This window comes from Fopius arisanus, unplaced genomic scaffold (genome assembly GCF_000806365.1).
Source record: "Fopius arisanus strain USDA-PBARC FA_bdor unplaced genomic scaffold, ASM80636v1 scaffold00002, whole genome shotgun sequence".
In the NCBI taxonomy this organism is placed as follows: domain Eukaryota; kingdom Metazoa; phylum Arthropoda; class Insecta; order Hymenoptera; family Braconidae; genus Fopius; species Fopius arisanus.
The window spans coordinates 2,440,615-2,461,404 of record NW_011887741.1 but is presented as its reverse complement, the minus strand read 5'-3'; the positions used below and the strand labels follow the sequence as shown (position 1 = coordinate 2,461,404).

At 36.5% G+C, this 20,790-nt stretch overlaps 4 protein-coding genes across 6 annotated transcripts; 2 read left to right on the top strand and 2 right to left on the bottom strand.

Annotated features, from left to right (window-relative positions):
• Positions 1–73: 73 nt before the first annotated feature.
• On the bottom strand, positions 74–2,438 carry LOC105267450 (uncharacterized). Its single transcript, XM_011306318.1, has 2 exons — positions 1,668–2,438; positions 74–490 (listed from the first exon to the last, which is right to left on the bottom strand). Exons 1-2 carry the CDS (start codon positions 2,101–2,103, stop codon positions 156–158), a joined length of 771 nt encoding a protein of 256 aa, XP_011304620.1. The 5' UTR covers positions 2,104–2,438; the 3' UTR covers positions 74–155.
• Positions 2,439–4,404: 1,966 nt separating this feature from the next.
• Positions 4,405–5,576, top strand: LOC105267442 (vacuolar ATPase assembly integral membrane protein VMA21 homolog). The gene is made up of 3 exons (XM_011306305.1): positions 4,405–4,631; positions 4,712–4,817; positions 4,878–5,576. The coding sequence occupies exons 1-3, from the start codon at positions 4,608–4,610 to the stop codon at positions 5,012–5,014; spliced, it is 267 nt and encodes an 88-aa protein (XP_011304607.1). The 5' UTR covers positions 4,405–4,607; the 3' UTR covers positions 5,015–5,576.
• Positions 5,577–6,446: 870 nt separating this feature from the next.
• Positions 6,447–14,478, bottom strand: Hsc70Cb (heat shock protein 70Cb). Of its 2 annotated transcripts, XM_011306284.1 has the most exons (9): positions 14,068–14,478; positions 12,310–12,508; positions 11,665–12,021; positions 10,944–11,265; positions 10,494–10,749; positions 10,283–10,413; positions 9,878–10,116; positions 8,284–8,391; positions 6,447–7,317 (listed from the first exon to the last, which is right to left on the bottom strand). In XM_011306284.1, the coding sequence occupies exons 1-9, from the start codon at positions 14,181–14,183 to the stop codon at positions 6,517–6,519; spliced, it is 2,529 nt and encodes an 842-aa protein (XP_011304586.1). In that variant the 5' UTR covers positions 14,184–14,478; the 3' UTR covers positions 6,447–6,516. The 2 variants fall into 2 exon arrangements, with proteins under 2 accessions (XP_011304586.1, XP_011304595.1); XM_011306293.1 differs by lacking the exon at positions 8,284–8,391 and having other exon boundaries at positions 14,068–14,476.
• Positions 14,479–14,858: 380 nt separating this feature from the next.
• LOC105267419 (caseinolytic peptidase B protein homolog) lies at positions 14,859–20,740 on the top strand. 2 transcript variants are annotated; one of them, XM_011306264.1, is made up of 7 exons: positions 14,859–15,606; positions 15,878–15,930; positions 16,007–16,196; positions 16,425–16,974; positions 17,117–17,249; positions 17,310–17,820; positions 18,005–20,740. In XM_011306264.1, the coding sequence occupies exons 1-7, from the start codon at positions 15,273–15,275 to the stop codon at positions 18,154–18,156; spliced, it is 1,923 nt and encodes a 640-aa protein (XP_011304566.1). In that variant the 5' UTR covers positions 14,859–15,272; the 3' UTR covers positions 18,157–20,740. The 2 variants fall into 2 exon arrangements, with proteins under 2 accessions (XP_011304566.1, XP_011304574.1); XM_011306272.1 differs by having other exon boundaries at positions 14,860–15,600.
• Positions 20,741–20,790: the final 50 nt, after the last annotated feature.

Sequence of the window (20,790 nt, the reverse complement as noted above, 5' to 3'; positions counted from 1 at the left end):
TAATTTTCGAAATGAGGCAATATTTGTTTCGTAGAAAAGTATATATTTATTATTCAAGCCTTAAATAATTTTAAGGTACAATATTGATATATTCAACGATAAATGCCTTGCAGCACGCAGGTAATTAAAGAAACTTATTCTAATGAACGAGACAATCAGAATTCAGTCTCAATGATACCATTATCAAAATCGAGCTGACGCTGGTGATGATAGACAGAGCAACCGTGGGTCTCCATGAGCATTGTCTCGTACTCATGGCCATAGGTAAATCTGTCCTTTGGTTTCTCATAATTTATTGTTTCGGTGATGAAACGATAATTATGAGGTTTACCTGCCGTCTGTTTGCAGCTATCGCTCGTCAATTTCGAGTGCCAGGTCAGAGCAACTTTCTGGTGAGTTAAATATAGTGATGACGAGTCATCGTGCACCTGTGATGATCTAGGCTCTCGGGAGCATCTGGCATCATGCTCAACGCGGCTGTTACCACCGCCTCTGAAATCAAATCAGCTGTGTTATCACCTCGATCCCCTCTCCTCATTTACTTACTTTTTTTAAAACACTTTTCCCTCCGAATGGAAGCGTTGCAATCATTGATGTTCTAGTTTTGTATTTTTTATTTTATGACGACCCATTGAGCTTTGAAAACTCGGAAAATGCAATCTTTGTATGAAATCTTTTTTTTGAAATTTCGAATTTTCAAATTTCAGCGAATAACTCCTTGATTTTCATGTTCTCCTGATACTTTTTCGAAAATTCCGAATTTTTAAATTGCAGTGAATACCTCCTCGATTTTTTTTTTTGAAATTGAAATTTTATTTTTCCCGAATCCCACTTGATAATCTATCAATCGACTAATTGGTAAATATTCAATTTATTTATTAATATTCTATAGGTTGCGGAATTAAAGTAATGAACACTTCGATTTGTTTTACAACCCTGAAAGTGGTTTTGCTCCCTTGACCACTTCAGGTAGTTAAATGGTGCTCAGGTATGAGCAGTAATAAATATAAATTCGCGCGTTAAATCCTTCGGACAGTCCCCTTTTCCCATTCCCTGTTTCTACGAAAATAAACCCATAAGCCATCCTTCTAGAAACAGTAATTTACAAATTAGGAGAGAAACAGTGAATTGTATAGCCGGGGAATCCCCGGAAACGAACAATGTTTGACTATTGACAGCAATATTTCCAGTTAAATAAAAGATTGAAAGTTGAAGGTCGTTTGTAGTACCTCACCGGCTTGTCGCACGTTCGATTGAATTGAATCAAATTTATACGAATTATAAAAATCATATAACTTCAAGCGAGAAGGGGACATTTCCGACCTGTTGAAAAATTACACGTGAAATTTCCTATGAAAAAATTTGAGATTTTCAACAATTTGCCAATAACTCACAGAATTGAAAATTGAAATAACTTCGAGGCTGAAATTTCAAAAAAAAATCTTAACAGTGCACCCCAGTCGACAAATTAATAATATTACACTTTGGAGTAATTAATTAATTTGATATAATCAGATTCTGACACTATATGAGGGTTTTCTCGCAAGATAAAGGAAAAAATATTTACTATATTATTTTTAAAATATTTTTTTTCATTTTTTTAATTGGGTGAAGGCCTTCCGCGGTTGGCAAGTTGCAAATAAAAATTTCTTTGACATGACCCCTACCTGTTTTGAATCTTTTGCCATTTTCTTCACGCCCAGCGATAACTCGATCCGTCCAATGGCGTTTTCGACTGGTATTTCTGCAAAAACCCATGGCACCAAATCCATCCATGCTCTCCTTCCCGCCATCCACCATCTCTGGAATCACGTAATGGTTATTTCGGCACATGCCCATACCACTACAATTCTCATCAGTGTCCATTTCCATGCCCACGGTATCCGTGTAATAATCCTGATCCTGATATCCCTCCAGTGCATTCCCAGGATTCCGATGTACGTCAACACAAACACCACTGGAATTTTCACCCCGTGGATGATAAATTTTACCCGGACTCTGGGTAAAATCACTGATTGGAGGAACATAACCGTAATATCCATTTGAGGATACACATGACGAATTTATTTTACTAGTGAGAATTGTTCCACTCATTCCTGACATTTTTCCTTGGTGGAATAGTTCTCTGGGATTTTTCTTCTAATATCGTGTTTTCGTTTGTTTTATGGTGTTCTGTTGAGGAACGGGTCTGAACAGGTTTGAGAATTTCAGCGTCTGGTGGTCTGGGGATAATTGTTGTTATCGGGATTTCAGGGATAATTATCAATATGGAGGGGATGATCTTGGGATTTGGGGGATTGTTCTCGTGGCAGTGGTTTGTTTTGGCGTTTTTGTAGGGGTTCTTTGGGGTTTTCTGCGATTTTTTTAGAGACGCGGAACCACGCAACCGGTTTCTCCGATTTGTTTCTCCCGACTGGACGCCGAACGGGGGAGATGCACCTTCGCAGGCCTTCGGGTGTGTCCGCCGATGCACGAGGGGGAGGGACTGCAACTTTGAAAATGGAGGGAATATCCAAAGAGGATTGACTAAAGTAGAGGATCACTTCTGGGGGTTGTAGTGACCCCTGCGGCATCGTAGTACTGCACCCCAAGAGAGGGAGGGCACCACACGCAATGCTGGGGTGAATGCTTTTTGTTTTTTATTGCTTTAACTGAAATTTAGCTGACTGTAGAACGAGACGAAGGGGGAAGCCACATTTTGTTGTATTTTAAATGAAAAAAATTATTCAATGTATTGAATATATACCACTAATGAATTTATATTTCCAAATTAGCGCGTTGTCCTAGCGGTAACGTGCTCGACTGGCACGCCGGCGGCCCGGGTTCAAGCCCGGCATCATTCATTTTTTTTTTTTAAATAATTGCTATTTTTTTTGTTTTTTTATGGCTAATTAATGGAAATATTGTTTAAAAACTAAATATTTGGAAATCGAGAAGATATCCAGTGAAATTGAAAAATTAGCAATTTTTTAAAACAATACTTTTGCAATATATATACCCCTAATGAAATTTTATTATTGTAATAACGCGTTATTCTAGCGGTAACATGCTCGGCTTCCACGTCGACGGCCCGGGTTCGATCCCGCCGTCATTCATTTTTTTTTTTAAATAATGCCAATTTTTTCTTTACATAAGTATTCACTGCAATTGAAAAATTCGAAATTTTTGAAAAAGTATCAGGGGAACATGACAATCGAGGAGCTCTTCACTGAAATTTTCACTGAAGGTGAAAAATTCGAAATTTTTGTCAAAGTATCAGGAGCACATGACAACCGAAGAGCTCTTCACTGAAATTTTCACTGAAGGTGAAAAATTCGAAATTTTTGTCAAAGTATCAGGAGCACATGACAACCGAAGAGCTATTCACTGAAATTTTCACTGAAGGTGAAAAATTCGAAATTTTTGTCAAAGTATCAGGGGCACATGACAATCGAGGAGCTCTTCGCTGAAATTTTCACTGAAGGTGCAAAATTCGAAATTTTTGTAAAAGTATCAGGGGAACATGACAATCAAGGAGCTCTTCACTGAAATTTTCACTGATAGTGAAAAATTCGAAATTTATGTAAAAGTATCAGGGGAACATGACAATCGAGGAGCTATTCAGTTTTTAACTAATATTTCGATTTATTAGCCAGTTACAAAAGTTAAAATTGAAATTATTTAAAAAAAAAAAAGTGAACGACGGCGGGCTTGAACCCCGGCCGTCGGCGTGGTAGCCGAGCACGTTACCGCTAGGATAACGCATTATTGCAATAATAAAATTTCATTAGGAGTATATATATTGCAAAAGTGTTGTTTTAAAAAATTGTTAATTTCTCAATTTCACTGGATATCTTCTCGATTATCAAATATTCAGTTTTTAAACAATATTTCCATTAATTAGCCATAAAAAAACAAAAAAAAAATAGCAATTATTTAAAAAAAAAAAAAATGAATGATGCCGGGCTTGAACCCGGGCTGGCGGCGTGCCAGTCGAGCACGTTACCGCTAGGACAACGCGCACATTTAAAAATATATATTCATTAGTGGTATATATTCAATACATTGAATAATTTATTCCATTGAAATTGCACAAAATGTGACTTTCCCCTTCCGCTCGTTTTACAGTCGACTAAATTTCAGTTAAACAATTAAAAAACAAAAAGCAGAAAATAAAATTCACCCCGTCGACTTGATGAACACCCCAGCATTGCGTGTGGCGCTCTTCCTCTCTTGGGGTGCAATCCTCTTTGGATCCGACGATAAACTTCAATTTTTATTAAAGATTAACCGATGCAAATTAACCTTTCAATTAATGATTTTAAACGACAATTCGTTCTTGGCTAGATTAAAATAATAATTAATTTTATATTGTGAACAATTACATGAATTTCAATTTACCGCGGGTCACGAGTAATTTTTCCCCCGAAAATAACCCGTCATTTTTCACGTAAAGTTCATAAAAAATTGTGTGCGTCTTAGCAAACTTCATTAAACCCCAGGAATTATTATAATTTTTCTCATTACTGGACTCACATGAGTTTTTCCAAACCCTAATAATAATAATAATCGAACCCCAAGACCAGCAATTTATTTATTAAACCAAAATACAACCGAAAGCAAGAAAAATGTCGACTGGAAAGGTTATACAGGTAGTGATACTCCCACGATTTCTGCCTGCACTTGAGATTTAATTATTATAATACAATAATAATATTAACAATGTCCCCAGGACCTTCCGGAGCTGCAAGTATTCAAAACAGTGTTGTATCATTGCCTCTTCATAATTATTTTACCGGTTCTGTCATTCTTCCTGAGTAAAATGTTCATCTTCGATGGTAAGGAAATAATCGTATGAATAATTCAAAGAAATTTTTAGTAATGTTATTGTTTTTTAGGGTTGCTAGGGTTGAATACTGTCCCCAGCAGTATTTATTCCGCGATCGTTGCAGTACTGGTGCTTCATGGTGCCCTGGGGGCATTCATATACAGAGCGTATTTCCAACCTGAAAAAACGCAATCCAAGAAGGACTAGATTATTCCCCCATTCTCTAGTTATCAGATCACAAAATTATTGTTTTTCTGAATTGAGATTTCTTTATGGTGAATTAATAATCCGTTATTCTTGAGGCGAAGAATTTTCTACTCGAAATTCGATCGATTGTATCCCAAAGAGAATCTACTTAATTAACACGCGTATAATTCGATCGATACGAGTGTCATTTATTAATTGATTAATTAATTGAGTAGCGATGAGGTAAAATAGCCCGTCGACTCTTGGCTCCTGAATTAATCTAATTTATTGCTCGATTAGTTTAATAATTTTTGAATGAATAATTAAGAAAGCAGTGCACATTGTTATCTTTTTAATCGCTTAGCAATTCATTTATTTCATCATAAATAATTATAATCATGTTAAGCAATTCCCTAAATTTTGCGTACAAGGAACAATTACTTGGGATGTAAATATTCGTGAACAGAATGAGGGAAATGGCTGTACGAATGATTGAATCAGGTGTTGTATTTTAAGCTCAATGTCTTGTGTATCGAAGAAATATTTTCTATGGACGTGAATAAAAGACATAGTACACTGGTGATTCTCTCTGTCGAATATGTACAATTGTTTTCAGGCTTGGTTTTTATCTATTAGCTGCACATGATTACAACGAAAATCACCGAGAAATTATTCTCAAAACAATGAAAATTTTCCTCAATTTTTTATTAATTACTTCCGGATTTCCAACCATCAGAGTCTGAGAAATTCATTTTATTTCACCATAAATGCACGAGATTTATCACTCGGAATAAACGACGGACGAAAATTTCGAAGAATCATAATCCCCAGGAATATTTCAATTAAACTATCTTCATTTTTATTCTTTAGAATTAAATAAAATTCTCAAGCCATTTGATCCCTCCAGATTCTTCCGAGTAGATCCCAGGGATGAGGTCAAACCCAAGTTATTTCTTCTTTACCCCCTCCATAATAAAAAAGAATGCAATTTTTGGAAGTTACACTGAGCTCGATTTGAGGGAAAACTGCTCGGAAATTTTTAAATCTTTATGAGAGTTAGAAAGCTATTGGTTTTATGAGAGACAATAGAAGATGAAAAAGTGAAAAAATGCTGGCATTCTTCTTTTTTCGTTTTACTACTCCTCGAAACGCCGGAATTTTCATCCAATTGAAAATTTTTATTCATAAAAAAACTTATAAAACTTATTAACTTATTCGAAACTTAAAATTTTCCATGAGAAAAAATGAAAAATTCCTCAATATTAATTGAAATTTCCAAAAAATCCTTAATTTTCAAAAACAGCAAAACCCCGAATTTTTCCTACCAAAATTTCCACAACCGCGAAAACCGGGCTGAATCCCTCAAAAATGACAGACCATCCTGTAAAATCCTTCGAAATCCTCTGGAGATCGCACCCCTCGACGAGATTCCACCAAAAAAAAAAAAAAGATGTAAGTACTCGTCGAACAGATTTATTAACCGCAATAATAGTTTCATGGAAACGTGATATAAATATGTGGATCTACTCGACATCCATGTTATCATCCTTGCTCGGGATATCCTGATTATTCTCATGATTCTTGACATCCTCACTCTTCTCCGTTTTGTCCTCTTTGGGAGGCTCAACCTTGGGCTTTGGTTTATTGATAATTGGATTGACAGTTGTATCGACAGTGTGTTTCACCTGACGAACTTGTGCTAGAGTGATCGAAGGCATCTGGGTGCGAGGAGTTGAGGAGAAGGTGCTGTGTGCCTGCTCGAGCCACTGCCACTTCTCCTTGAAGACATTACCCAGTGTTTTGAGCTCCTCATCAGTGACATGACAGTATTTATCATCCTTGCTATGTTTTATCTGATCGTATCCCTTTTTGGCCAGCTGCAGGGTGGCTGCGAGGTCACTCAAGGCCGCCTGTCTGCCCTCGTACTCATTTTTTATTTCTTTTATGGGCTCACCGTGACTCTTCAACTGGGACAAACGATCCTGGTATACCTGTCTATTGCATTCCTCGCCCTCTTCGTACAGCCAATTCTCAGTGTCATCTAGGGTTCTGCTGAGACGCACTCGGTTCTCCTCGGTTATGTAATTCGCCAGTTGATCCTTGTCGGATATCTTTCCTCGCAGATCGTACACGTACTCCTCAAGGGCATTTCTTGCGTCAATTCGCTCCTTCTCCTGGCGATCTTCAGCTACCATCTTGCATTCTTTTTCCTGGGCAATGTCCAGCTCGTGCTGGGGGAGATTTGACGTCAGTACCTCGATTGGAAGGTCAATCAGGCGCACTGGGGTCTTCTTCTTGCCTTTTCCATCCTCCTTGTCGTCGCCCTGAAAATATTTTCCATTTCAAGCTATCTGGGGCTTCAGGGGGTCTAGGGGCTCAGGGAATGGGGAATTCAAGACTTCCGGTCGTTTGGGATACGTCTGTGGCGTTTTTTTTTCTATTTTTAAGAGAACTAGAAAATTTTCATCAATTTTCTACTCGAATAATAATAATAATTAATAATAAATTGATATGATTTTTTCTCTCTCATCTTTTCAATTTCAAGCGAAAATCATTCAGTTAAAAATTTTTCGTCGATCATTATTATTCTTTGAGTAGAAATATTTTCAGCGAGACATACCATTGGGTGGAATTCTTAAGTTAATTAAAAAAGTGTTGGACTGCCTCAGGAATTGAGGATTTCCATAATTTTTTCGACAGAAAGGGATTTCGTGAAAAACAGACAAAACCACAGACCTATCCCTCAAAAAAAAAGGAAAAAAACTAAAATAGTGATAACTGTGTTACATCGATAAACTATTTTTTCAAACCGAACGACACATCTCGATCTACTTGGACCCATACACATTTATCCAATGAGTCATATTTCAAAAAAGATATTGAGATACATTGAAATAATTTCGCCCACACACTGCGTCACCCTGTACCCCCATTTTTGGAGCGGTTCTGAATATAATTAACTCGAGCCGAGATGTAGGAAAGTGAGAATAAAAACTGAATTGCATCGAGCTCTCAACGACACCGACTGAAAATTATCTCAAAATTTCAACAAATTCTCTCACGAATGTACAACACAAAAAAAAAACCACACTAAAAAAATTATAGAAACTAGTGACAATGCAGTGAGAATCTAAATGGACTTATTACAAATAGCAACTGAAATCAACTCAAAAGAACTGAGGAAAGCCGACCAGAAAAAAAAAACTGATGAACTTGAAGAGTAATTAGGAATGACTTATGGGCAGTTGATCAAGGTATGCCCATGGGTCCAAGGTAAATGTGTCGCGTACCGAGCTGAACCAAGATCGAATCCTGGAGGAATAGGATGGGCCAGAGCCCTTGGAACATCTTCCATCATCCTCAGCGTCTGAGTCTCGTTGGCCCTTATCCACGCGCACCTAAATCACAACAGACTTACATTGCCCTCTCGCGTTTTCCAGATGATTGGACTTCAATGAGTGAATAATCTCGAGTCTCTTGAGGACTACTATCAGTTTTAAATGTTATTATTCAACTGAGGAGCTGCAGTAATTTGTATTCTTGTTCGTTGAAGCTAAAACTCGTTGAGAACTGATGGTAGATATCATTTTTGGGTTTTTGAGGGATATCTATGAAGAAAAGAGAGCTATCGAGATTTTTGTATGGACCTTTTTTGTAGTCCGACCTGAGAGCTACAAAAATGATTCTACAAGAATTTTTATGGCTTTCTTGGATTTTGAGGTATTCTCCAAAAACTTCATTGGAAGGAAAAAACTCATGTATTGTTTCCGAATATTATAAAATCGAAGAAAGTTTAATTTTAAAAATATTTGAAATAATTATTTTTTATCCTTTCACGGTGTTCAAAAAAATTTGTGGAAAAACGCGGGATGTTTTGAATATTTTAATTGAAATGGAAATCAGTGAGAAATGAATCTCTTCACGCTAATAATTAGTTTCCGCGTATTATCGATCCTCACTTCAATAATCTCTGATATTTAAAACTTATGGTCTCCCCTTAAGGACATCCAAGTACTTTTACCATTTTTTTTTATCAATGACTTTCTCTATTCGGAGTTTCAAGCATCAGAAATTTTGCAATTTAATTGTGATTCAAATGATAATTTGAATAAAAAAAAAAATCTCAACTTTTTAGAAGGAATTTAATTGTAATTTTGGGTTGTCGCAATGACTTGAACTTTAAAAAATTCAACGTGTAAAAAAATGATATAGTTTGTAAAAAAAAATTCGCTCCACCGCAAATCGATTGATAGATTCAATTATTAAATGATTCTATTATTCCATAATTACTAGCTAGTAAGAGGACCTTGGATATCCCCAATTGATGAGTTTAATGAGTTAGGAGAGTGAAGGAAATTGATTCCTCTGACTATTCAATAAATCATTCAACCGTTCGATTGGATTGATGAACACTCGCAAGTCTGCGATGATTTGATGGGGACGCGCGTGGACATTACACTGTTAAAAAAAAATGGCTGAATTTCCACGAAAATGATTAATCTCCCCAAATTGAGAAAAATTGACAAACCCCAAATTTTCCCAAAAATTCTCTTCCCAATTCCTCAGCAATTCCAACTCCATAAACTTTTTATCTATATCTCAGAAATAATAAATAATAAAAAAAAGAAAACGAATGGCAAAATTCTCTGGAATATCAGTGGAACTGTAAAATATTTCAAATCCAAAACCTGTGAAAAAAATATTATTTAATAATGAATGAGAAATAATAAAAATAATGATGATGAATACATGGACCATAAAATGATGAAACTGAAATATCAGTGGAACTTTCACTTTGAGAAATTTTCATAATTAAGTCAGAGGGCAAATTCAGTCAACATTTTTTAACAGTGTATTATGCATTTATTTAATTAATGAAATTACCTCTTGGGCCGGTGGCTCCTTAGCCTGGGCAGCCTGGTCGGACTTGTCCTGCTCTGCTTCCATGTTGTTCGCCTGTTGTTTCTCCTCTTCCTCGATCTCCTGTTCAGTCAATTCACGTTTTTCCACTAGAACAGCTGATGTCACCGTGAAGATCCCATTCAGGTTGAGTCTCACCTTGATCTTCACTTTCGAGGGCTCACCCTCAGGCGTGGGCTTGATATTTTTCACTTGCCAAATGCCTGAAATCATCAATAATTTTTTTATAAAATAAATTATCGAAAAATTTATGAGTTGTGAGGAGAAACGTCAGAGAACTTTTTTACAGACTTTACAATCCATCGATTTTTCACCCAGAAAAAATATTGAAAAATCATGTCAAGTCAGTGAATATTTTTTTATATATACCTATATGTGCTGTCGGATAATTTGGTGGCTGAGAGGCGTAAGTGGCAATCAGAGAGACTGGATTTATTCTCTTGAGAGTGAGAGACTTTGAGAATGGGAATACATGGTTGTAAGAAAATACTTCGAGTTCCCTAAAACGAGAATAGAAAAAAAAAATGAGAGATTAAACTCAATAGCAAAGAGATGATTTCACTGAAAAATAATTACGTACTCATCCTCGCCCTCTGGGGGGTCGAATTTAATTTTCACTGGATAAGGCTGAATGTCAGTGACAGCAAACTCACGAACTCTGATAGCTGGACTCAACATGGCACACTGCAAAGCACATCCTCGTGCCACTGCCTCGTCCTGATTCAGAGTTGTGGACGCTGTTTTCCCAAACACTTCCTCCACGAGCCTTTTGATCGCTGGAATTCTGCTGGAGCCCCCAGCAATCTCCACTGAGTGGATTTCCTCGAGTTTGAGGCCTGGAAAAATTTAAACAAAATTGAAATATATTTTCTAATTATATCAATAAATATAGTTATGCTCACTATCTCCTGACGTTAATGAATTGAATTTTAATTGACATCGACGACTAGGGGACAGCAGTAATTACTCAAAAGATTATTTAATTTCAAGGGAATTATTTTATTGCCTTCTTTTTTTTACGAAAACTCACCAGAATCTCGAAGGCACTTCTTCATCGTCGCCTCGACACGGCTAAAGAGGTGCTGGCACATGCCCTCCATGTCTTCTCGTTTCATATCCCCATGAACATCCTTCTCCTCCATAAAACACTCGATGTTGAGAGGTAGTTTCGTTGAATTAGCTGACATTTGCTTCTTGATTTTCTCAACTTCAGCGAGAAGTCGTAGATAGGCACGAGCATTTGAATGGGCATCAATCTTGTAGCGGGCCTGGAAATCCTTGCAGAATTGATTTGCAAGAATCGTGTCAATGTCTCGACCACCTAAATTAGGATCTGCAGTACTCGCCAACATCTGGATCAATTAATCAACAATTATCTCCTCGAAATTCACTCTATTCAAATTATCTCCACAACGACTGGTCTGGGAATAAAACGCGATTACACTTTTTTCCTGGAAATTTTCCACTCTTCAAAAAAGCACATACACCCCACAGCTCTAAATCCCCTCATTACCGAGATAATTACGCAAACCGAATTCAGAAAAACAAATCCTATTCTTTCTCTCTTCGATGATTCAATTTATTTCCTAATTATCTCCCTAATTAGTGGCCTGACGAAAAAAAATTATTTTTCATTTTTTGCAGAGAGTTATCTCGTCTTCAAAAAAGTCTGATAACTTTTTCCCATTAAGTCCTGAATTTTCGATATTTGGCGGATTAACGAGATGTAATAATCACATCGTTGGACGAACCTTGAGTTTTCCTTTATGAAAAGCGGCAATGCTGACTTGAAGGCTAGCGTAACCACAATCAACAAACACTACATTACGCGGTGGTGCTTCCGGTGCAGGTAAATCCTGTTTGTAAATGCCATAGCACAGGGCGGTGGCAGCCGTTTCGTTGAACAGACGCAATACATTTAGGCCAGCAATTCTTGCAGCATCGAAGAGAGCTAGACGCTCAGACTGTGTGAAGTACGAGGGCACAGAAATCACACAGTCATTGACAGCCGTCTGCAATGCTGTCTCCGATATTTCTTTCAGTTTAGTGAAGAGCATCGCTGTTATCTGTTCTGGGGTGAATATGTGCTCTTCACCTAGATATTGTACCTGAAATTTATATAAATTTCCTACATTCTCTCATAAAAATCCACTTATTATTCCATTTTCTCCATTGTAATGTAATTTAATCTTTAAATTCATTCTCCTATTTGTTGGAGAGTTTAAAATTTCTCACAGATAAAATTTAATTAATTTGAAATAATTAGAGAAATCATTTGAATAAATTCATTCGTGAAAAGCTAAAGGGAATATTTGGAAATCTCGAGGAAATTTCTCATTCGTTACTGGTTGAAAAATTGGAATGGAATTATCCATTATCTATTTTAATTGTCTCACATGTATGCCAATAGTCCCATCTGGTTGTGCTGTTACTTTGTACGGCAGAGAACGCAACTCCTTCTGGACCTGCGGATCATTGTACTTTCTACCGAGTAATCTCTTAAATCCAAAAACTGTGTTCTTCATATTTGTCACCATCTGATTCTTGGCGGCAACTCCCAGAATACGATTTTTTCCGCTGAATGCAACGCATGATCTGCAATTTCATGAAAAAATACTTGACTTGATGGTGGAAAACGTGGAGACACTTGCGGAAAAGCGTTTTTAACTCATTCCATCATCTCATGTCATTTTTTTTCGCCAGAAAATGTTGAAGACAGTCTAAAAATATCCCAGTATTTTTTGCGAATTAAATTTTTCAATTATCCTGTTGTTTTCTTACTTTCCAAAATATTTAAACATTCCAAAAAAATAGGTTTTATGATCGATTATTTCCCCTCGTCTCCCAGTTGTCCTTCTCTCCACTAATAAAAATTAAACTCCAGTTAAATGTGGATTTATCTCAAGAACTACTGATTTAAAAAAAAAATGTGATAAGACATTTTTCGTGGAGAATTCTCTCCTCTATAAAAAGTTTCAGTAACTTTTTCTTGTGAAACCACAATGGCTGTCTAGGTCTTTTACATAAATTTGAGTCATTTGTTGATTGATGTTAAAGACGATGGATTTTTTTTTGGCGGTTGGAATTACATTGCTGGAGGTGGGGGTGGGTTGTTGGTGATTATACACGTGGAGTGAACGAAAAGGTCAGTGTATCGATGGAAGAGATCGCAATGAATCACAGGTTTATCCGAATAAGGTGAAAAACCAAATGGAATTATCATATTGGAGGAGCAACATCGGAATATTCAGCCCACAATCGCGCATTATCGTTGCCCGAGAAGGTCTGGAAGCCTCACATTATGTCCAATCTAACCTGCCATGGTGACAAATTATCAAGATGATCGGCTGATACGACGTAAAAAATCGATTTTCACTCGGAACGAAACAGGACATTTTCTCGCTAACGAATACTCCCACGAGAAATTTATAATGACCTTTTTTGTTGTGAATTTCCTCCTCCACGAAAAAGTTAAATAAAATTTTTCCGTAAACCCCCGAATTTCTGATATCAACTTCTCCCAAAAAATCCCAATTCATCTCCCCACATTTTCGCAATGTCCACGTGTTCCCAAACCCGGGATTATCTCAAGAACAATGGCCCTGAGAAAAAAACATCTCGACGATTTTTTGTAGATAATTTCTCAACCAACAAAAAAGTCTCATAAAATTTTTCCGTAAAATCCGAAATTCTCATCGTAAATTCTCCAGAACAGAAACCACATCGTCAAATTTTTTCCATCCCCACGTGTCTTAAACCGCGAGTTATCTCGCAAACGACTCCACCAACAAAGAAAGACATCAGGTCTTTTTTATCGAGAATTCCTAGACCTACAAAAAAGGTCAAACAAACTTTTCTGTAAAACCCCTCACCCCGGAGGAAATCCGGTAATCATGAGACAGCGGCAAGGTCTGGATGTTTCCAGAAATCAATGGTTAGGCCCCGCGAGTTTCTCTTCTCAAGACAATAATTTTAATACCAACGACTCTAAAACCATTCAATGGAATAATTAACGGTTTCCTTCAATTAACAATTACGAATGGTTATTGAACAATGAAAGTGTTGGGTAAAATGCGAAAAAATGTCGCGGCGTTGGGAGGCCGGCGCCGGCTTTAGTCTGAATGAAATTCGTATAATTAAAATAAATGACTTACGGTGTACCCCGTAAACTATAATCATTGGCAATGGTTTCAATGCCACCAGCCCTCGCAACAGCCACATAGCAACTCTCGTTGCCAAAGTCAATTCCAATGACGGACATAGCAGCCATTTCTGTTCCTCAGCCCCAGAAACACGAGTCACCAACAATTATTCCAGCAAACAATATTTTTACGTCCCCCAATCACTGATCACACAAGATTTTATCAGAATCGATGTCTCTCCACTCGATATACGTCGATTGTTTATCAATTTATACCGTACAATGTTTATTCAAAGAGAATAAATAGTTGACAATGTCCAGAGACTGGAAGTTTTGTGGATGAGTTAGCATGGATTTCTGGTAAACGATTGCTTGCTATTGCTCGATTGCCCCTCGGAAGTTTCCGTTGTGTTGACTGACGTTGGAATATTCCTGGCCAATCAGGTGTCTGCGTGCGCAGCCAGTCCCTCGCGTCTCATTGGACGGAAAAGACCGGGAGAATCCGAGAATATTCTAGAAGTTTGTGAATCGATGATTCTAGAAGGGCTTTTTCAGTCTGGCATTTCAACAACTTGTCACCGTGGAGATGATCAATAGATTACTTCAATCATACGCTCGCCATACATTTGCCATTTTTTTTCTACAATTTTTTTTACGATTAAGGATCTCAGAATTGTTGATCGCTCTCAAGAGATCTACAGAAAAAAAAGACAGAGAATTATTATATATTTTTTGTTTATATGGATATACTTAAAAAATCCGTCAGATATGATTTTTTGTTTGTTACATGTCTTATCTCTCTCACCTTTGTCAATTTAATAAATTTATTGTTATTAAATATCCGCGTGCATTTCAATATCTAGAACAACCCTTTATTCAATGAAGAAATTGAAGAAGAAATAAAAATTCGTGAGGCATTGAATCCATGAAATACAAAATACATGAAAAATGAGAATATCGGTAATAATTGCATGAATAATTAGAAAACGTAAAAACATTTGTAAAAAGGAAGTAGAAATTTCTTCTTTGCATGGTACACTCGTTGCCATGGACAACAGCGTCTAGCTCATGACTGGCTGCAGCTGCAGTGTGCCTGCAAGGTTGGAATGGGATGGAGTTTCTCGTGTGTGTGATGTGGAACACGTACCTATGACGAAATTCCCCTCGGAAATGTCAGCTGAGCGCACACGTTTCGTTATTTTCTGAATGAAGTGAGGAATGTCACGACTTTACGCCTCAGCCCTGCGGTCTTTTGGCTCCAGGAGTCCAAGTGCCATCCTCAGGAGATTCATCATTCGAGACGTCGAGAGGAATTCCCTCTGGAATTCAGGGAGAGGTTATGAGGCATCCAGTGTTTTTCTCAGGCAGTTCAATTCACCTGATGACATCCACAGGGAAAATTATGCTTTGACAGCTGTCCAGAAGGGGCATCATCACAGGGGCAATCGGAGAAATTGGAGGGATCAGGGATTCTGGAGTTTCAGGTTTTTACTTGGTGGAATTGGACTGACCATCGCACTTTGTGATGCTCCCTATTTCACCAAAGGTCAGGGTAATTTCTATTTATTAATTATTTTTTACCTGATTTTACTGCTTGTTAAAAATAAATTGGTTTTTATTGTTTTGTCTTCTTACATCGATTTATTTGAAAAAGTATTGATTTTAGGAGGAAATATCAAAAGACCTTTTTTCGAGGAAATTTGATTTCTCAGAAAAAAGTCCTCTGGTATTTTCAGTTTAAATCGATAGTTTTCGGGATAATGTCGATGACATGAATATCGAAGTGGTAGGGTTGCTAAATTATTTTTTTGATTTTTAATTAGAAAAAAGATTCTTCAGAGCAGCTCAATACGGAAATATCCCTGACCTGAAGAAGGTAATGTTTAGAATTTCAGGTAATTTTCCCCAATTTCCATTGATGATTTTTCGTCAATTCGTTTCGTTTGTGGCAGTCAATATCTGAAGGAATTGATCCGGACTCCAGGCATCCCCTGGGATGGACAGCTCTGCATTCCGCTGCGATAAATGGAAAGACAGAGGCTTTAAAATTTTTGATAACTAGTGGGGCTGACGTCAATGCTGGAGACGAATTCGTCAATGTTTATAAAACAGCAATTGAGAAAGGATTGCATTCCCTTGATGGTAAGAACGATTAAATATTTTTTTTTTATAAAAAAAAACGGGGAATTGCCCTTTCGTTACATATAGTATAATTATTTTTTCAAATAAATTAGCAAATTAGTAATGCAATTGTCTATTCCTTGAATTCCGATTTCCCCTTCGTCTATCATTGATTTTCTCATCAAAATGAAAATAAAAAATGAATCAGATAAACTCTAGACATCTTAATTATCCAAATGATTATTTCAGTTCTGACAAAACGTGAGGAAGAGTTCTCGGATCGCCTGAACAACCGAGCGACCTTCAAAGGCTTTACCGCCCTGCATTACGCCGTCCTGGCGGATTCGTTATCCTGCGTGAAGATCCTCTTAGAGGCTGGAGCAAATCCCACAATCGAGAATGACACGGGTCACCGAGCAGTGGAATACGCACGAGACGACGAGATAAAGGATCTGTTGACAAAACAATCACACAAATACGATGAACTCATGAAGGAGAAAGAGGCAGAGGAACGTCGGAGGTTTCCCCTGGAGAAGAGGCTGAAGGAGCATATCGTGGGCCAGGAGGGACCCATATCTGTGGTTGCCTCGACAATCAGGAGAAAGGAGAATGGATGGATCGACGAGGAACATCCACTCGTCTTCCTCTTTCTGGGGTCTTCTGGCATTGGAAAAACAGAACTGGCCAAGCAATTAGCTGCCTATATCCATAAAAACAAACCCGATGGCTTCATTCGCCTCGACATGTCTGAGTATCAGGAGAAGCACGAGGTGGCGAAGCTCATTGGAGCTCCTCCTGGGTAATTAATAATTAATAATTAATAATTAATAATTAATAATAATTAATAATCTCTGGAGTGATTTTGACCGGTTCTTTGGGATTTTTTTTTTTACGCAGATGATTGGCTCCAGGAATTTATCTTAATTTCTATTTTTACCTAGTTATGTAGGGCATGATGATGGTGGACAGTTGACGAAGCTCTTGAAGAAGAAGCCCAATGCCGTGGTGCTGTTTGACGAAGTCGACAAGGCACACCCTGACGTCCTCACTGTTCTCCTCCAATTATTCGACGAGGTATTGTTAATATTTAATTAATGCTTGTTAAATAGCTTTTTGACACTCTCTTAACTCCAGGGGAGGCTGACTGATGGCAAAGGTAAGACGATCGAGTGCAAGAATGCCATTTTCATAATGACATCGAATCTAGCCAGTGAAGAAATAGCAGAGCACGCCATTCAACTGAGAGCTGAGGCTGAACGTCTGCTGAATCAGAGGCTCGATAAGAGTGAGAGTGAGGACCAAACACCGGAGCAAATCGTCATATCGAGAAATTTCAAAGACGAAGTTGTGCGTCCTATTCTGAAAGCTCATTTTCGTCGGGATGAATTCCTGGGGCGTATCAATGAGATTGTTTACTTTCTACCGTTTTCTCGGGCTGAATTGATAAAACTTGTTGCACGAGAATTGGATGCATGGGCGAAGAGGGCTCGGGAGAGACACATGATCGAATTAAGGTGGGATAGAGAGGTACTCTCAGCACTTGCCGATGGGTATGATGTTCATTACGGTGCACGATCCATTAAGTACGAAGTCGAGAGGAGAGTTGTCAATCAACTGGCGGCTGCACATGAACGGGGACAGATCAGTAAGCAATTTAATCATTTTTTCATTATATCTCCAGTAATTTTTCAACATAAATTATAAATTATAAATTATTTAGATATTATTTTTATTATCTATCATTCAAAATTTTCTTCATATTTTATTGGTTTATTGTGAGAAATTGAATTGGATTCGTTATTTTTTTTTTTGTTGTTTTTTTTTTTCAGCGAAAAAGTGTTGTGTGAAATTAAAAGCAAAATGGCAAGAGAGTGGAGTCTCGATAGGACTCTCTGTGCGTCCAGCTGGAGTCAAGGATTTCGTGGACATCGATGAGACAGACAATGTCATAAAAAACGTAAATTCTAAATTTGAATTCTGAATGAATTGGACTCGATGCGAATAAATGTGTAAAAAATCTCCGAACGCTTGACTTTTTCTCAATGATAATTCAGGGACTAGAAATAGATTATGTTTGAACAGGTTGTATTGAACATTAGATAATTTTTAATGTTGAGACCATCGAGGTACGAGTATTTGATGTAAATATGATGATTATCCTTTATTTTGAATAAATCGATCAATATAGAATACATAACATGAAAATATTTGGTTCCACATCACATTTAAGATACAGTATAAGTTTCAAGACGAATTTGGAACAACCATGGATTATTTAATAATTTTTTTTAGGTTTACGGCAAGTATATTTCACCAATAAAAATTCAGGAAATGTCACACACAAACAGGAAAAAAATTCCTGATTGGTAAAACATCGGTATTTTCATTCAGTGGATTTTTTAATTAAATCATTGCCGTTGAGGTATTTCTTTTTGTAATTACAGTATCAAGAATAGAACATCACGAAACGTTATGCAGTACAGGAGAGAACACAGATATATCAGTTTTCATCAACGTGATTGTTATCAATTTAAAAATATTATTTGCGTTTAATTATTTGATTTCTGCTTGAATTATGGAAAAATTTTATGTATTGAAATTATCCCAAATTGGCAAGTCAAGAGCATTTTGCTGATTGTTTATTCCTCACGACAAGTATCATTATGTTTTCATGATTTAATGAATATTTCAATAACAAAGTGGCATACTAATTAAAAAAACCCCTGTCATAACGAGAATTTCATGGATTCAAGACAATTCATGAATTAATTTTTTACTTCGAAAATTTTCAAGTCAAATCTTCAGATAAATAATTTCGGTATCACATAGAAAGAATAATTATCAATCCAGAAATTTCACGATTATTTGTTAATCAATAAATCCGTAATTCGTTAGGGGAGAGTTAACGTTTTTTCTCCCGTACAAAAAAAAATTCATACCAAAATAATAAGCGAAATAATGAAAATGGTAGAGTCAATTCGTTCTAGTTTGCCACTTGGCTAATGAATTAATTAGTCCTTTCGCCTCTGTGCTTGATAAATTCAATTACTCCTTTAATATAAATATCTAGGTTGATATTTCATATAAGTATATTTTTATTAATTCATTTTCATAGAGCTATATATAGAAATACTGTAGGTGTATAATAGGATAAGCGTACGATTCGGACCATGCTCTTATGGCTGAGCGTTATTTTCACTCCTCAAAAGTATATATTTTGTGATATATTCATGTTATGGTTAATAACAATAGTTATATTATCTCCATAGAACTATATATTTTTTTCAACAACAATTTTGAAAAAGACTCCATTTGTTTATTTTATATATTTTTCAATTTTAATATTATCGTTCGAGTTAAATTTTCAATGACTCTTCATCACAAATTTTTATCGGATTATTATCAGGTGGGAGGGGCTAATTAGGTGACGAAAATTCACTGAACTGTTAGATTTACTTTTATCCGAGGGAAAACGTGGAAATCAGGGAAAAATCGAACTATTGGAAATAGAATTTAATTGAAAAAGCGTCATTATTGATATGTCGTGTCGAATATTGGTCGAAAAGTACATTGCTGTGGTATACGTTCAATTTTAATTATTTTGCAAATTAAATTACGTTCATTATCCATTAATGGATTTTGGTGCAATTTAAGATGCGATTTGGAATTTGTAGAATTTTTTGGAAAATCACGGTGAATTTCAATCGAAGGGAAAATTTATGAAGCTTCGAGTTTTAGAAAATTGGAGGACAATTGCCATTTTCTCAGAGGAAAAAGGGGAATTTCAGGAAAATTGCATATTTCCCTCAATTTCCGTTAGATTTACTATTTCCATGCATTTTTCCAAGAAATATATGAATTTTCAATGGCAAAATTCCCTGAAATTTCAGCCTAACTTTCGCTTTTTTATATTTCCAACTGTGGAAAATTCAGTAAAAATTTTAACAGTGTATTGGATTGAAACTATTCGAGAGGATGACTCAATGGAAAAAAAAAGTATATCAGACGTCAATACCGTAATGGAATTATACAATTCCCTGAATAATAAACAATGTCAACCGTATTTTTTTTGTTTGTAAAACCCTAGCACTTGACTTTCATTTCGATTTCATAACAGTATAATTCCGTCAGGGTAAAATACTTTGTGCATTTTTGCGTTGCCTTGCTCGATCGATTGTGAAAATTGTTATTATCATTACGAATAAGCGGGACCTTTAGGCCTTTTGATTATTCATTATTCCCTTGATAAATAAATTTTCCGTTGTTCTCTCATCATCATTTGTATTATCTTGCCATGTTTGAGCGGTTTATTCTCTCCTCATCCATGACATATTGTACTGGCTCATTTTATTTATTTTAAACTGTAATTGCACGGTTTTCTATGCACTAAATACATCACTCCATTCCCTCTAAAAAAATCCTCAAAATTTCATAGTCATTTCACAGTTCTCTCACAAATTGTCGATCGGATTGAGCGGAATAAATATACCATTTTTGTATTCTATCATTATTTCATGACTCACCAAGTTTTATCAGCGTGCAATAATTTTCTTGTATTTTTTCTGATGTTTAATTCATTTTTGAAAAGTTTAAAAAAAACGCAAGAAAATTATTA